At 34.8% G+C, this 18,327-nt stretch overlaps 1 protein-coding gene across 4 annotated transcripts in view; it reads right to left on the minus strand.

Annotated features, from left to right (window-relative positions):
* KCNK2 (potassium two pore domain channel subfamily K member 2) overlaps positions 1–18,327 on the minus strand; it is a 199,791-nt gene that overhangs the window by 41,906 nt on the left and 139,558 nt on the right. For all 4 annotated transcript variants that reach the window (XM_081299759.1, XM_081299760.1, XM_081299758.1 and 1 more), the window contains 3 exons: positions 15,484–15,644; positions 13,139–13,325; positions 664–803 (listed from right to left, as the gene is read on the minus strand). In XM_081299759.1, the coding sequence (XP_081155885.1) occupies positions 664–803; positions 13,139–13,325; positions 15,484–15,644 (488 nt within the window). The remainder of the gene's footprint in view (positions 1–663; positions 804–13,138; positions 13,326–15,483; positions 15,645–18,327) is intronic.

An 18,327-nucleotide genomic window follows, 5' to 3' on the forward strand; every position in this document is an offset into this window, starting at 1 on the left:
ACACACACACAAATCAAAATTTAATTTCTAAGGAATAACATTTCAAAACCAGTATTTCAATTTTAAATTTTTTAAGATTTTGTATTAATAAAATTATAATGTCCATTTCTACATGTATATAAGATAAACAAAAAGGCATCTTTCTGGAGAGTTGAAATATGTACACAGAGGAAATGACCATAATGCATATGGCTTTGGAATAAATATGTGTGTGGACATATGTGTTCATGTGCACATTTATAAAGTCATAAGAAACATGAACTGAATAGAGCAAAAACTGTCAGCATTATATAAAACATTTACTATTTCATACTACAGATATCTCTAAATAAATATTTTTCTTAAAAGAATAAAATTCACTTTGTACCCTTGAGGAAAAAAAGAAAGCAAAAAAATTAAGAAAATATATCCATTACATCTTTTTCCATTACAAATTAACCTCAGATCTTAGCATCTGGCACATAAAAGATGTTTAGTAAATATTTTAAGTGATGAATTATAACTCCGATATATTTTTCCTTTGCCTCATACATCAAATTAACACCAAATGCAAATATTAAAAAATTTAAATAATGCTTAAATATTTAAAATGTACATATTTTAAGAATTAACCTTTACTGAATAAACCAAATAGAAGTGTTTTCCACACTTCTTCATTCTCACCTCTTCTTTTGTCTTTTTAGATATCACTCGGAGCCAATCTCCAATCATACTCAGGACAGCAGCAAAGTAAGCAAGCCCTACAAGTATCCAAAACCACACAACAGGCTTGTAGAAGTCTAGATACTCAATATCTGATCCGCCTGTAAGAGAAAAACAAAGTAGAACAAAATAACTTCATATCCCTAAAAGTAAACAATCTAGATATTTGCTAAAATTATCAACTGACCCTTGGCTTGCATGACATAGAAATCTAATATTGTTATCAAATTGATCCATATTTTTTCTTCACATTGAACTCTCATTTTCACTCATGTTCATCCTTATGTCTTTTAAGATCAGGTGACATAAGTACTTCTTAGTGAGACCTTTCATTACTTTCTGAGTCATAATGATTTTTCTTTGTTCCAAGTTTCTTTTTCATGTTATTTATTGTAATCAGTCTTAACTAATCCAGCACTTAATTATTGCATGTGTATACTAATGTCTCTTTCCATTTCTATTGTAACAAGTAGAAAATAGAGCATATACTTTTTCTGGGAATGCAACTACTATATATTTTTACCTTACTGCCAATAAATACATGCTACCCAATTGATTTATGACCAAACTGAATAGAAAGTGAGCAACTCCAGTGATAGTTCTTATTTTAAAGTCATTATTACAATCAATTGGATTGATAACCAGTGCCAGAAATAACACCTTCATAGATGGATTGAGAACAAACAGCAATTTTCAGGTAATACTGCCATTCATTATTCTCTAACTTTTCAAAGGAATTCCCATATTTTTCATAAATTTAAATCCCTAGTTCTCAAGGAAGATTTTGGCAAAGGAGGTCTTTTCTTCTACTCTTACCCTTGAGAAACTTCTCCATTTATTTGGTACAAAAACTGCACATATGAAAATCTGTATACATTTCAACACAATCTTTTTATTTTAGAGGGACATTTTAGGTACACTCAAAATTTTTCCTTTATTTTCCTAAATTATACACACACACACACACACAAATATATATATACACACACACACACATAGAAACACATATATATTTATATATACATATATGTTTTTATTAGAGCTTTATAGTTGTATATAGTACTTGGGTTCATCCTGACAAACTCAAGTATTCATTCTTTATTCAACACATATTAAAAGTAATACATATTAAATTCCTAATACTAAAATCCTTGCTTATTTTCACCAGTGAAGAATTAAGTCCCTGTCTTTAGAAAATCAGAATTTAGCCTAAGAAAGCCTCACGTGGAAAACCACAGTGGAATACATCAAGTAGTGGCAAAAAAAAAAAAAGAATTAAAAAGTACTATGAGAGGACATTGGAGAAACGAATTTTATTTCTGGAAGAGGGAGAGGGAGAGAAATTGAGTCTTACGTAATGAATACCAAAATATGGAATATTCCTGCTATGGTTTAGATATGAGGTATTCTCCCAAAAGCTCATGTGGGGGACAATGCAAGAAGGTTCAGAAGCAAAACGTTTAGATGATGAGAGTTGTAACCCAATCAATAAGTTAATCCCCTTATAGGAATTAACTAGGCAGAAACTGTAGGAGGTAGGGTGTGATTGGAGGAGGTAGGTCAGTGGGGGTGTGCCTTTGTGGTTTATATTTTGTCCTTGGTACGCTGAGCGCATGCTCTGGTGAGCTCTCTCTCTCTCTCTCTCTCTCTCTCTCTCTCTCTCTTCTAACTGCCATATCCTGAGTTGATTTCCTCCTCCACAAACACATTTCTTCTATGATGTTCTGTCTCTGGTCCAGAGCAATGGAGTTACCTGTCAATGAACTGAGACCTCTGAAATCATGAGCCCCAAATAACCTTTTTCTCCTCTAAAATTCTTTTCAGGTCTCTTGGTCACAATGATGAAAAAGCTGACAAAAACAATTTCAGTTTGAAAACATATGGTATAGTCAGAGGATTTTTGTAGTTGATAAAACTCCAAATGAGTGGAGAATAGGGAGTAGAAGGAAGAACCCTGGAATTTAGAAAAGTAGGTCATGTCAGATTGTAAAGACTTGATCCTAACACAATGGCAAGTAAATAAAAGGTTATAGAGAGCTTGATCCTATATTCGTGTTTGACTCTATGAGCAGAAAGATCTTAGCGACAGAGAAGGAAGGATTGACAGCAAAGCTCCAAGAGAAACTTTTGTTATGATCTAGCTGAAAATTGTTGTCAGATTTAGGGCAGGCATGGGAAGAAGAGTCAGTTTAGAAGCAGCATTGGAACCAATGACCAATTATTTGGTGTGACAATTGAAAGGCAGAGCTCTCTGAAGATCAAAGACCGTCACAGGGGAGATAATGCAGTAACTTAATAGAGGACGGGACAGTGACTAAAACAAAGAATAAGGAATGAGCACTTTTGGATCAACAGCATAGAATCTAGGGATGTGTAAACAGTGGTCATGGATTTACTCAATTCATGAAAATTCAACTCACCCATTCAGAAGAACAGCTGATAAATAGCTACTATATATTAAGCACAAATATTCTGAGTGTTATTTACATTACATTAACTATAGTTGCCCACAGTGACGCTTTCAAATACTAAAGGGCAAGCATTAAAAGTCGGTGGGGGGCATTTTTCTATTAGCTAAATCGTGTATATAGACAGAGGTTCACCTTTCTTTTGGGACAAATACTAATTTTAGTAATACAGTTTTTAAAAAGGACAATATTGCCTTCAAACTAGAGTTAACATTTTTACCTTGGGCAGAACTTTATTTTTAAAAATCATTTATGGGAAGGATTAGGGTAGCTAAATGAATTTCAGGATGTTTAAGACTTGGCCCATGGAGGATACAGCTCCACAAATTCACAGAACTGATTTAAGAAATGTGTGTGGAAACCTGTTATATGATAGGCTCACCAGCAAATTCCATTTTTCAAATGTTTCCATTTCAATGAAACCAAAATGACATTTTTTCCAAGTACTTTCTCTTTCAAAAACCAGAAAATCTCCATCCAAATACTTGTGAATCAACACATAAGTTCACCAAGATGTGGATTTTAGGAGAGCTAGTTCATGATCAAGATGACTTTTTATACGTCTTCTTTCTTATAAACAGGATGTTACAGTTTGAAAAGAGTAAATTCACTTAATCACTAAAAGGCCTATATTTGGGTAAAATGTTCTACCCACAAATTTTAGTGGATTCTAAACCTTGGGAAAAAATTGTTTTTCTTTCCTTAATTGCCACTCTTGAAATAACTGGTAGTCAGATGATCTAGGAAAAAAGTATATATATATATATATATATATATATATATATATATATATATATATATATATATATATTAATACATATATAAGTATGTATATACTTATACATACAAATCTCACTTTATACAAATCTCACTTTCTGATATCTAAGACTTATAAATGAATTTCCACATTAATCAATTCACTTGATTCAGGACTCTTACCAAGATTAGCATATCTGTAATGTTAGGATAAGTTTCTAAAAAGAGTTATATTTTTGAATTAGAAATTGCTAAAAAATTTATTGACTTTACAATCATTAATTTCCTAGCTACATTCAGAAGATCTATACATGTGTCTTTTGTTTATTATGAATCTAGAGTAATTTCTCTATCCTTCCCCACCACTATCTCCACCACTCTGTTTTTGCTCTTTTGTCTTTCTGAGATTCAGGCTGCAGGATGCTTTGAGCAGCTCTCACCTCTGGAGTTCCCCACCAACCTAACAGCAATAGTTACATCACAGTTTCCCCCCACACACCCCTTGATTGTCACAGAAAATATACACACAAATTTTTTTTTCCATTTTAAGAGCTTTCTAGCTGATCATTAGAATATACAGATGGTAATAAAATAGCAAAGAGGGGTGAAAGTTGAAAGGTTTCAGAAATCTTACAAATGTTTCCCAAGTAGATAAAGTAAGACTAATCTTTCTGAGTCACATGGTATGTAGTAGCCTTTTTTAGATGGTGTCCTCTTTCTCTGATGTTTACAAAAGGAACTCAGCCAGAACCTAATTCAATCTAACAGGTCAAACTAGTAAATATATAGGAAGGGTACATGCTGGCATTATTGCTAGGAACCAATATCTCCATAAAGTAGGTTCCTAAACTTTTGCTGTGAACAATCCCCCTACCCAGCATTAAGACAGCCCTTTCCTACCTGGTTCCAAAGAGTCACTGACTAAGGGTCAGAATAGCCCAAGAGGTCATGGGCAGGTACCTCCTAGGGAAGTTTTTCTCATTCTAGCCCTCATAGTCCTGTATAACCCAGTCAATATGCTCATTTCAGCTGATTTACAGGATGTTCAGAATCCAATTGGGAGAGAGGAGTGAAAACTAAGGCTTACCGGTCATCTACACAAATAAAACAATTCCATAGATACTGAGATGAATTGTATTCTCAGGACTCACATTTTTTTATGGACCTAGGACAGGACCATTAATAAGCCTTATTTCCAATGCCTTTTCAGTACTAAAGCTGATGACTGAATTAACCTCACTCAATCTGTTCAGAACTCAAGAGTGAAACCCCGGTCTACACTGATCCCCCAAAATCCTACTTTAATGATTACTTTAAAATAGAGACCTCACAGTCTCAGTTGAGTAATTAATGTGGCAGGTCACACAGGAAAGTATGCAAAGGAGCAAACCCAGGCCTTCCCAGCTCCAAAAACAAAACACTATTTTAATTGGACCCAGTTGTCTATGCCACCTAGAATCTCAGGCATTATCCTTCTTATCCTTTGTTCACTGCTTAGTCCATTTATGCTGCTCTAACAGTATACTGAAAACTAGTAATTTATCTCTCAGAGGTCTGGAAGCTGGAAAGTCTAATATCAAAGCACAGGTATCTGGTGAGGGTATTTGTCCTGACTCATCTTATGGCAGAAGACATAAGGTTAAGGGAGAGAGCAAGAGGGGCCCATACTCTTCCTTTTATGACAGTGTCTATTCAATCAAAAAGGGTAAAGACCTCATGGCCCAATAACCTCTCAAAGGTCCCACCTCTTAATACAACTACAGTGGCAATTAAATTTCAATCTGAGTTTTGGAGGAGACTAATATTCAAACTATAGTATCCACCAGCCCATTTTACCCATATTGCATAGCAGATACTTAGCTATGCAATAGAAACACAAAGTCCAAACTCTTCTTCTCAGGGTTCTTACCTGAAAGCCCTGTGAGTCTTCGGACAAGCACTATTTTACCAGAAGCTTCCTTACCTTTTCCTGTGTTTACTCCAACAATTTCCAACAGTTGGTCTGTAAAGAACTTTAATATGCAATGCCCTTTCCCTCGTATTTAATTTTCTTTATTGTGATTTTTTTTGAGTCACAAAATATTTATTTAAAAAATATACATCCTAGTTTTAGACAATAATCTAGTCCTTCTGGACTATCCTAAATGCTTCCTCTGGTTTTCTAAAATGCATATGAATTATAGAATACAGACATGGACATATAACTTCATCCTAAAGAAAAATGGGTGTGTTAGCTTTATGTTACTAAAGCAAAATATCTGAAGCAATTTATAAAGAGAAAAGGTGTATTTAGTTCAAATGTTCTGGAGGTTCCAGACCAAGATCAGATGGCCTCATTGTTTTGGATCTCTGTTGAAGGTGCCAGATAGCAATGTCAAGGAGAATATGTCAGAGCAAACTCTCAGGTCATGAGCCAGGAAGCAAGACAGATGAGACTGGGTCCTATTATTCTTTTGAAGGCACACTCCTAATGACCTAGAAACCTCACACAAAGCCTCATTCCCCAGTACCTGGAGACCAAGCTTTTACATTTGGACCTTTAGGGTGCACTCATCCAACCGATATTCATGGTAGTCATCCCTTTACGTTTGTCGACCAGGATTTTAGTTTATATACTGAAAACTGATTTCAAATTTTTGTTTGATTTTATTTTTATTAATTAAAGCTATCTTGCTTTAATATAGTGTGGGACATTATTTCTCTTGTAGTGTATTTTGTTAAAGTAACTGAATAAAGTGTCTCTGAATTGCTTCAAGAACTGAAGTATCTTTCAATGATACTGTAAAACCTATGTTCTTTTCTACAAATGGACATATGGCTTCAGTACTAAACAATAGCTCACTTACTAAACCAAATTTTTCATATATCAAGAGTCAGAAGAATATAAGGTGATATGGTAATCAAACACTTCTACCATTTGAACCTGTATGTTGGAATTTTAAATTTCAGCATCCAAACAGTGGCACATTTTCTTCTATGTTCTTCATCTAAAATTAGGAAAATTGCTATTAGAAAAACAGCAGTCTCCTGATCACAAAAAGAGGTTAAGACATTTTCTTACTCATCCTTTACAAAGATGAAAATCTATGGTATATAAGATTAATGCAATTGCTAACCCCTAGAAATACCTTTAAATCTCAATATAGAGTAATTTGAAGTCTTTTTTTTTTTGCTTACCTTTGTACAATTTACTTCTTGCTTGAAGAAGCCATAACTATCAATTACTATTTTCCTCCTCACATTTTTTCCTCGTTTCTGCAATGACTCTATATCTCAATCCTGAAATCAAAAATTACTAGCTCTGTGGTTTGTCCACAGTCACAAGGCTTTCTAAACTGTTTGGATCTAATTCCATTAATTATGCAGAAAGATATCAATTCTCCTGTTACTGGCTGAGAGAAAAATGACCAGACCCTCCGAGAATTCTCCTGTATTACAAAGCAGAAAGAGAAGGCTCCTCATTTAATTGTTTCTCCTGGATTTCATTTATCTGTTCCATAAGAGGAGGAACCAGAGCAATCATCACATAGTGCTGAGAGCTGTATTTGACATACAGTGTGTGATCACTATATGTCTGAATGAATGAATGAATGCAGAATATAACACATCTCCCTGGCAATTACACAAACCCTCTTTTTGATCAAAGCAATTCTTCTGAGCCCTCCTGTGGTGATGGCAGTAGTAGTGGTGACTATTTTTCAAAACACCTCACTCCTCATCAGGTACTTTTTTTGCTATCTGATGAATTCCTGGCAAATTTTTACTCAGTGATCTGCATAATCACAGCATGTTAATAACCAGTCTCTACCAGTTGCAAAACTCTTCGGCAACATCAGGTACTGTCTTCTCGTGGCTCTCTGCTAAGAACAACCATTCTGGGAAAAATAAAAACTTGCCATGCATTTTAAACAGAGATTTACATGTTTTCACAATAAAATTCCCTTTAATTAAGTAAGCTCCCATTGAATGAGTCATGTTTTTACAGAAAAGCAATAGTTTGGTTAGTAAAAACTACATTTCTAATAATGATTTTTTAAAATACAATTCCAAAAAAAAAAAAAAACTCAGTTCTTAATATGAGACATACAAATATGCTTTTGCCAAGTCAAAAAAAGTGATGACAAATGATCATGGAACTGAAAAAAAATTATAAAAATGTAGTAAAGGTGAGTGTGTCAGGGAGGAAGAGTTCTAACTGGGGAAGTCCCAAATTGTGTTTTCTATAAAGGGAACACAAGGCACTAAGCATGAAATCTGATTAACCCAATAAGAACTCATTAGCTACATGTGTCCATGAAGAAAATCTCATCATTTAACCAAATAAACTAAATTTCACTGGTCAGAATTCCAAGAAAATGTATTTGGATGGCTGAATAAAATTTTTGTTCAAATGGAAAATTTGTTTTCACAGTATCAACCATAAGGATTTCTTAGAATACCCAAATTTCTTTTGGCTAAAATTTTGGGGTTTTATTAGAAAACTAGGTAATGCAAAGGACATTGCTTGATGGAAGTGAACATTTGTATCTGGCTTTTTCCTCATTCATATTACTGCTTGTGAACTAACATGGTTTGGGTGGTGGGCAGGGGGGTTGAGGACTTCATTGGGCAACTTCTAAACAAAGCTGTGGAAATATTTCTTAGCTTGCATGACCCCCTTTAATCCTGCCTGCTGTTACGTTAAAGGAAACACCAGATTCAAAAGGAATTATAAATTGTGTTGAACTAGGTCATTATTTGGCTTTCCTTCAATTTTTGATTATTGTCAACTAATAGTTATTATGTTTTTTACAGTCATGTATGGAACAAGAGAGCAAGTTGTGAAAGCAAGCCTGAATAAACCAAGGATAATTTTTCACACATTTCTTATATGATTAATATTACTTCTTAGATCTTAAAGGAGAAAAGCTGATTCAGATCTGTTTATAAGGCAAGCCTGAGGCAAACATGGGTTAACAATGTATCATCCCAGATTTCTGGACAAATGAATAATAAAACAACTGACATTAAAAACAGAACATAGAAAACCAACATTAATTCTCAAATATAATTAGCTTTACAACTAGAAATTTGACTGTAAATCACAGGCACTCTTAAAAAATCAATCAAGGGACATTTCGTTAAATCATTTTTCTCATGTTTTAGGGAATCACTGGGTACTCACTCCTCTTAGCAATGAGGATGTGTTTATTCATATATTTTAAACCCTGTGACTTCCCAAGACCCTTTTGGCCCCAAAACACTGGTGAGAGGACAAAGGGCTATCAAGAAGAATTAGATACCAATCACTAAGGTCATCTGCCAGCCACTACAACATGTCCCCTGCAGAAATAGAAACGGAAATATAAAATTGAAAATCTGCTGGGAGATCTCTTTATGCAGAAAATGTACTCCCAGCTGGGTTCCTATATTCAGTCAGATACACAGAGATCCCTGAACACAGCCTTTTCATCTGCCCTGGTGGTTTCTAAATGCTTTTGATTGAACATCGTCAGCAGTGGGAAAAGTATTACATGAGCAAATCTAAATATATATGCATTTAAGAATTAGAAATGTGTTCCACTTTAGTGTAGTCTTCTGTGGACATGGAGACACATAAAAAATTAAAAATTACAACATAAGGAATGAGATTTAAAAATACATAGAACAGAACTGTCCTATTTTCTACTCATGGCAATAGTCTACCTGCACAGACTTTCTTGCTCCTTCTCTGTGGAGGAACACTAGTTCAGAGCCTTGATCTACATCTCTTCATCACTTGCTAATCTTGAGATGCTCCCAAGGATGACTGCTCTATTCAGAAATACGGGTATATTGCAACCTGTCTCCTAAACATTTACAGATCACTTTCCAAAATTTAATTCTTTCCCTTTAATAACAAACACCTCAACTTGAAAAAAATATGTTCTTTAAGATGTCTTCAGAGAAATTGAATATAGCAATGTAACTGAACCCTAATCCTATTTGGAGCAGGTTTTGCAGGCTTTGAGGGCACCAGGTGGTAAGTACACAAAATGAAAGGTAGGATTCTGTTTTCTTTTAAGATTTATAATCCAATAGAAAGATGAGAAGGTTCAGGTGTGAGTAACGCTTCTTGTTATTCCTGGGGGGGGGGGGAGTGCAGGTGGGGGTGAGGGGAATCTCAAAATTAAGTGAGAACAATGTCTACGCAACCTCTAATTGCAAGAAGGAAGGTTCTTAAAAGTAAATAACCTGATATTTCCCAGCTGGAGAACTTGCCTCAATTCAATGGATAATTTCTTTTTCTATTTAGGTCCCCAGAAGCAAAGGCTAATTTTGTGTCCTCTACTGAACTATATGAGGCAATTCCTTTTCAAAAACCTTACAATATTTGGTATCAGGAATTAAACTCAGGGGCATTTAACCACTGAGCCACATCACCAACCTTTTTAGTTTTTGTTTGTTGTGTTTTTAATTTTAGAGACAGGGTTTTGCTGAGTAGCTGAGTTGCTAGGACTTTACTAAGTTGCTGAGACTGGAATTGAACTCGAGATCCTCTTCCCAGAGTCAATGGGATTGTAGGTGCGCGCCACCACACCCAGCCAATTTCTGTTTCTCCAAAGATTCTTACACAGGGCACGATATTCACCCAGCCTTTGCCACAGGACCCCCCTTGTCTCTTTCCAAAATTGGTCCCTGGGCACACAAATCTGGCTTGTGATTTCTGGAGTACCTGGAACTGAGTTCTATAGTTTCACAAAGAGCAAAAGAGCCAAAAAAAAAAAAAAAAAAAGATTAAGAGATGAGTTAACAAACCCGGTGTTCATCAGCCTCCTCTTTAATTTATTTTACCCAGGATTTGTCATTTTAATCATCAAATTACTATGCAATAATTAGCAACATATATTTCTACCATTTTTAAATTATTCCCTTTGTAAAATGAAAATTAAATGAAAGCAATTCACTTAATGAGGGTTATAATATCATAAAAGCCTGGTAACAATAGTGTTGTTTCTAGATTATACTGAACTGCAACCAACTATCATTTTGCCACCCTGTTCTATGACACTGTGCTATGACGCAGAATTCAGGGTCCCACCAAGATACACAAGATTATTTTCACTGAACTCCTCTCCTCGAGCAGTTGAGAGTGACCACTAATAGACCCACATGATCCAGCCAATTCCAGAATGTTGATCTCTTAAGGTGAGCTAAAAACAAATTTTCTTCATCTTCTACAAAACCATCAAGTAAAAATATTTGGTTTTCCCCACCAAGTCAGTTTATATAGTGGTCACAAATACAATATTATTTTAAGATTCCACCCACACTTTCTTATTTATAATTTTTAGGGTTTTTTTTTTAAGAGAGTCGCAGACCAAACATACTGGGTTGACACAGTCTGTCAGTAGTTTCAAATAACATACACCATATGAGTATGTTAACCTAAAAATATGAAACTTCCACATAATACCTATATATTCCACAATTGCCATAAGACCTTATAAATTGTATTTATAAAATCATAAGACATCCCGAGATTAATGAACCTCAAGTATACTTTCTGTTATAAACTGTGTCTTACTTTCTCCAACATTAACATTACTATTTATTTCTTGGGCCAGTTATACATCTTCAAGGAGATAAAGGAAGAATGGGTATTTTAGGACATAAGCTTGTCTTCTTATATACAGTTAAAATGTCTGAAATTCCTTCTTACTAATTATAAAACTAAAAGTTCTCCAGCAGAATTCTCCTTTCCAGTCCCTCCATCCTATACAGAGACATAGTATTTCTGACCAAAAGCAAAGCTTTGGTTATGAAAGCATCCCCAGTCTTCAAAGACATTACACATTCCCCACAAAGGAGGGGTTTGCCAGGTTAAATACTAGTTAACAAATCAAGAGAAACAGAGAACTATCAGCCCTCCCTAAGATTTTATAGAACTGCAGAACATATTTTCTTTCCTGAAAACATTTATGTAAGAAATTTAGGTCAAGAAAGAAGGGCAAATAGCCAGAAAGAAAAAAAAAACTCTCTTAAAATTTAAATTATGCTGTTGAGCTGACTCTAGAATATTTAATAACATAGTCCTACTATGTTTATCATGTTTTTCTAATACTTCAAAAAATATTTTTTTTAAAGAATGGTTTATATTTGGGGGAGCTGGTCAAAATGATCCATGAGGAACCATTTTCACAGTTATTTTCATAACCAATATTATGATTTACTTAAGGTTGGAGCTGTAACACTACTATTGGTTAATGTAATTAGGAAAATGAGAGTTGAAAAACAAGAAAGTAAAATCTAAAAAAGCAATGATAAAGAAAATAATGGTTTAAATACATATAAAAGGATAAATAAAAGAATGTAAATAGAAAAATATAGACACTACATGATCTTCTTTAGGTAAAACCAAAAATATCATCCTAAGAACTGAAAATTAAATGAGTAAATTCTAAAGTTTGCATCTGATTTTAAAACTAAGGCAAGAGAGGGTGTAAGTAGAAAGGGAAAAAGATAAGTTGAACTTGAATTCCTATACTGCTAGGGAAAAAAAAAATTAAGAGGCAGATGCGTGGTTTCTGGAATTAAGGTAGAAATGTGAAATTCTGCACAACCAGCAATTTACATTTCTTTCACAGAATAAAAAAAAAAATGTGATCAACCACATCCTTCTGTTTACCTCCAGTATAACAGAGTCACTTTTGTCTTTGCCATTATTATGAATTGAACTGTGTCCTCAAAAAGATGTGTTGAAGTCTCAACTCCCAGGACCCCAGAAGGTGTCCTAACATGGAAATAATGACATCTGTAGATGTCATTAGTTAAGGTGATATAGTGGAGTACAGTGTGCCCTTAACCCAATGTGATGGATGTCCTTGTAAGAAGAGGGGAGTTTGGACACAGAGACAGAGACAAAGGAAAAGTCCATGTGATATCAGAGGCAGAGATGTCAGGAATGCAGTTCTAAGTCAAGGATCCCAAGGACTGACAGCCTTCACCAGACACTAGGCAGAGGCAGTGATGAATTCTGCCTAGTGCCTCAGGGATCATGGCCCTGCTGACACCTCTATTTCCAGTTTTCATGAGAAGGACTTTCTTTTATTAAAAGCCACCTTGCTTGTGGTACTTTGGTATGGCAGCCCCAAGGACCTCATGCAGTCATTGTGTTTCATTACAAATCCAGGTGAAAAATCTAACTAGAGGACGTGGGTTAGGAGAGCAATGGCAGTGCCAGGATAACCTACCTGCCACATAGTCACCAAATCCAATGGTTGTTAGGGTGATAACCACAAAATAAATTGCATCCAGGGCACTCCAGCCTTCTATGTGCTTGAATATGATCGCAGGCAGAGCCACAAAGAGGACACAGCCAAACAGTATAAATATGATGGTGGAGATGATGCGAATCTTGGTTTGACTAACATTCCACTTCTAGAGAGAGAGAGAGAGAGAGAGAGAGAAAGATATTGATGGATTTATTATTGATATGCCTACAAAGCTAACCTATGCACAGTGAATCAGCAATTGATCATGTTATTTTGTTCCCTTCTATTCTTAGTTTTCAATTGTCTTTGCTTATGAAAATTGGGTAAAACATAACAAACTCAAAACAACAAATGCTAATAGTTATGCTACTTTAATTTACCCTTACGTAGTTTTACTACAGGTTAAATACTTTCAAAAGTATGTTACATTAGCTCTGAGAATATTCCATTTTTTTAATCTGAACTACTTTTGAAATATATCTACTCTATAGGCATACAACTAATTATGGGCCAAACACAATCTAGAAATATACAATAAGAGGAAATTGAAACAAGAATTGCATACTTATAATAGTGTATTGGTAAACATTAATCATGAAAGTAATTCAGGTGTACCGTCCTCAGTTCTATGGTTTTAATCTGTACAACAAAGCTATGGGACCTGTAGGCAAGCATATGACTTTAACAACCTTGAGACACAGCTGTCCTCAGAACACCTGTTTTTCTGCCTCCTCTCCAATAAGAAAGTGTAATGCACACTATAATGTATTAAATGAAGGTTGTGCATATATCATCTAGGTATATGTCCTGTGTACAGTAAAAATTATAGATCATATCCTGTACCATGGGAAAATCACTGAATGTTAGAGTGTAAGAATGTTTTAGAGATAAAGATCTATGAGATCAGATAATAGAAAGGGATCACAGGAAACTCTCTAGCCACCATGTTCCTCTCATATGTGAGTATTAAATGAATTCAGGTTTAGAAAGTTTTTCAAATGTGGCTGGTACCAAATGCTGAATCATGACAGCTGGAATAACATCATTATGAGAGCATAGATTATTTCTTTAATGCATTGACGTAGATGCTACATGGAAAACTTTACTCAGCATGTGACAGGAAGTCAAAAACTTACTGGATGAATAAACAATTCAGCATTACCAAGTTCATGCCACTTGATTAATATAAATACAGGAGGTTTTGAATACCTATATAATACCTGTCTTATTCTACACTAATAGTAAGAATATTTGAGCTAACTTTGATATTAATTCTGAAACATAACTAAAGCTAAATTTGGACTAGTCATTTAAAGTGAAGACTAATAATTAAAGGTTTTATTTCACCAATAGAGTTACATGTAATTATTTTGTTGAACTTTTGTGTAAAGGAAAAACATTACTGAATAATAATTAAAATGTATTTGTTACTACCAGTAGGTAATTTGCAATCCCATTCTTTATCATAGTCCTCTATAATTTGGTTCAAGAACATAAGCTTATAGGCTGGGGGTGTGGCTCAGTGGTAGAGTGCTTACCTTAGCATGTGCAAGGCTGGGGTTCAAGTCCCAGCACCACAAAAAAAAAGAAAAAAAAACTTATAATCATAGGTATATCATTATTTTTTTCTTACAACATTGATAAAAGAATTTTGTCTTATTAAATTTTTTTCTACTGAATATCATGCAACCATGAGCATTTTCATGTGTACTACCTTTGGTTCTACTGAATTCCTTAGATTTTTATTAATGGCATTACTGAATTAAGTGACATGATGACTTTTTTTGTGTAACTGCTTATTATTACACCCTTCCCAAAGGGGCTATATAAGTTTAGAGTACACAAAGTACTAAAGAGTACACAAAGATACTAAGGCAAATGTTTAAATAACAAATTATTATCAGTTATTTACTACCAATGTTAGGTTTAATTTATCCTGCTGCCAATCCTGAGAGTATTGTCCTATGGCACTTTTACTCATATTATTACACTGAAAAGAAAATGGAAGTGTGAGGGGAAAATACATCATTTAAAAGAATATAGGTAGGAGACAGTACATCTGGAATTTGAACCTAGAATTGTTGGATTACTACTTTGTATTTCCCTGTGTGTACTTTTGGGTTTTTCTCATATAATAATTGATTCACTCAAATAAGTGTTAATTTGATTAAAATATAGCAAGTTATATGCTAAGAGAGATGCAAATAATCTAGTATGGAAACTCTAATAATTAAGTTTTTCTGTCTACCTGAGGTGCAGAAAAGGTATAATATTTTAAAAAATGAAATAATAAATACATGTAGCTTAAAATCTATGGTACTCACAATAAATGTATCTTCCACTTTGGCAATTCCTTTTCCAAATATGGTCCCTAGCTGATCTCCAACTCCAGCCAACAGAAACCCAAAGAGGGGAATTCCCAGTAAGGCATAGATGATACAGAATATTTTTCCGCCTTCTGTGCGTGGTGAGATGTTTCCAAATCCTTAAAAGAGGAAAATATTCAGTTGTTTATAAATGAATCATTTAAAACATATGACTTCAAGACTGATGATACAGAAATACCCAAATCGTATAACATACCATTTATTAATTTCAAAGTTAATCTTTTTGCATGATATAAATGTTAACATAATTAATATGCAATACTCTGTTCTAAGCAAACATTTCAATAAAATCCAACGTAGAGCTAATGTTGCAATTGAACTTTGATAAGATGATGAAAACTGAGGTGCTAACACATGCAATGAAGTCCTCATTTTCACCCAGTTTGCCTCCCTCTCACAAGCACTGACAGTCCCGCTGACTCTAAGGTTTTCATTGTCGTTGAGAACACACTGAGAAGAGCACATTGCCCTCATTTACAAGCATTCAAATATGCTTAAATTATTTAGATTAAAGCTGAGTAGCACTTTTTAAATCTTTTATTCAAGTGCACGCCACAAAGCCATAACTAAAAACTTTCTAAACTTTTTTGAAGTTCTGAAGATTTGAAGAAGTTCCAGTTTTGTGTAAGAATATCAGCTTGTTGTGATTCAAGCAATTCAACTTCACTTTTCTATAATCAGAAACACTGTCCACACACATACCTGTGGCAGAGAACACCCACTTGTAGTGCTTAGCATGCTTCTCTTGATAATCCTCTTACTGCCCTTCCTATTAAATTAATCTGGAAATTTATTAGTTTTCTCCTACTCAAAAAAGGGGTAAAAATTTTAGATTGGCTTTTTGTTGTTACTTTCTAGTTTTTTGAATATTGTAGTCAGAGATGATGGAATGTATGATTTTTACTTTTTGGAATCTATTGAGAGTTATCTTTGTGGTTTTATTATGGTAAATGTTCATATTTGTTTCATTTTTATTTGAAAACAATATGGATTTTTATTTGTCGAATAAGAACGTATATATGTGGGGCTCAGGTGGGCTAATATTTGGTCATTTTAACCCATACATTTTTCTCCCCATATCATTTCCATATTTCCCTTCTTCCCCTTCAGTTTGGTGTTTATTGCTAATGAATTCATCTGTGGAGGGATTTTATTTTTAAGTATCCCTATTTATGAAGAGATTTGAGGCTGAGGAAATAGCTCAGTTGGTCGAGTGCTTGCCTCACATACACAAGGTCCTGGGTTCAATCCCCAGCACCATAAGAATTTTTTTTTCCAGCAACTTGTCATGAAAACACCAATTACTTCAATTTTTTTGTTTTGCAGTGTTTTGTTATTATTAACTCAATTCTTTGAGTGAAGTCCTAAACTTCTTTTATGTAGGTGACTTTGCTAAGCCGTTGAGAAAGAACTACTAGTCATATTTTTACACTTGAAAGCACAGTACTACTCTAGATTGGTTCATGTTTGTAGCTGAAATTTATTTTCCAGCCCAGTGAGCACTGTGGTTCATTTGGTGGCCTACAGAAGGTTCTGGTTCAGGCAGCTGAAGTGATGTCTTGGTCAGGGAGAGGAGACTGATTATCTCCTGTTCGGTGTGTACTTCCCTGACTTCCAAAAGCAGCACCTCCCAATTCTTGATGGCAGCTGCCCGTTGACAGCTGCTCTATTGTGTCTCAGGACCAATGGTCCACTCTGGGGATGTCTGTACATAACTGTCCTAGAAAAGCTTGTATTCACAGCTTTATCCTGGATGTGGACAGGAAACAGCTTCTCTAACAGTTAAGATTAGCAGTTCCACAGAATTTTAACTACTTTACAGTTGACTGCCCACAAACCCATTTCTTTTTTTCTTTTTCCCAGTGGGAGGTGGTGGTTGTACTCCATTAAGTTACAAAATACATCCTGTCCACTTGTGGGAGACATTATGTATAGAAGACATTGGTAAAATCATATGTATAACATAAGGCAACTTCTTACATATAATGGTTGAATGGATTGAGGGTATTTTGCTGAAGAAAAGAAGACTAGGAATAGGAGGAAGCCGACTAACTGATTTCAACTATTTAAATGATGAAAACACGGAAAAGGAATCAGAGCTACTCAGATGCTTTGGAGCAAAGAACAGAAGTAATGTGTAGAAGCTGCACAAAGTGAATTCATATTAAGTAACTGCAGCCAAAATATAGTAAATGGCTATAAGAGGTAGGCAAAACCCAGAAAATCATTTCCTGTGCCTAAAATTTTAGACTGATGTTTGTTTTCTAGGTTTCCTTTTAATTCAGTAGGCAAATGTACATAAATAAGGGGGTTTTCTAATATTGGCTTTCACCATGTGTATAACTGCTTACCCATGTGTTCAAAACATTAACTGATCATCTGCTACTTTCTAGGCAGTATGTTAAACCTTAGGGATGGAACCATGAGGCAGGCAGATTTAATCTCAGAGTTTATTATCCAGTGAGGAACAAAGGCCAGGGACCCATACATGTATGTGTGATCGGCGCGTACTACAGAAATTACAGGATGCTCATGGTGAACATGGATTGAGGAGAATGAGAAGCTGCACATAGGATTGAACCACGGCAACCATCTGAAACTTGAGTAGAAGTCACCTAGAAGGCAGAAAGAAGTAGGGTTCATGTCAAGGCTGAAGAACCACAGATGTAAAAATCTTAAGAGGAAAAAAAAAAGAGTATCTAGCATCTTTGGGAAACTAAAAACATTTCAGTTTCATGAAAAGCAGTGGGAGAGTGGCAGAAGATATAGAAAGAAAGGCAA

This window comes from Spermophilus citellus (assembly GCF_964194105.1).
Source record: "Spermophilus citellus genome assembly, chromosome: 6".
NCBI lineage: Eukaryota > Metazoa > Chordata > Mammalia > Rodentia > Sciuridae > Spermophilus > Spermophilus citellus.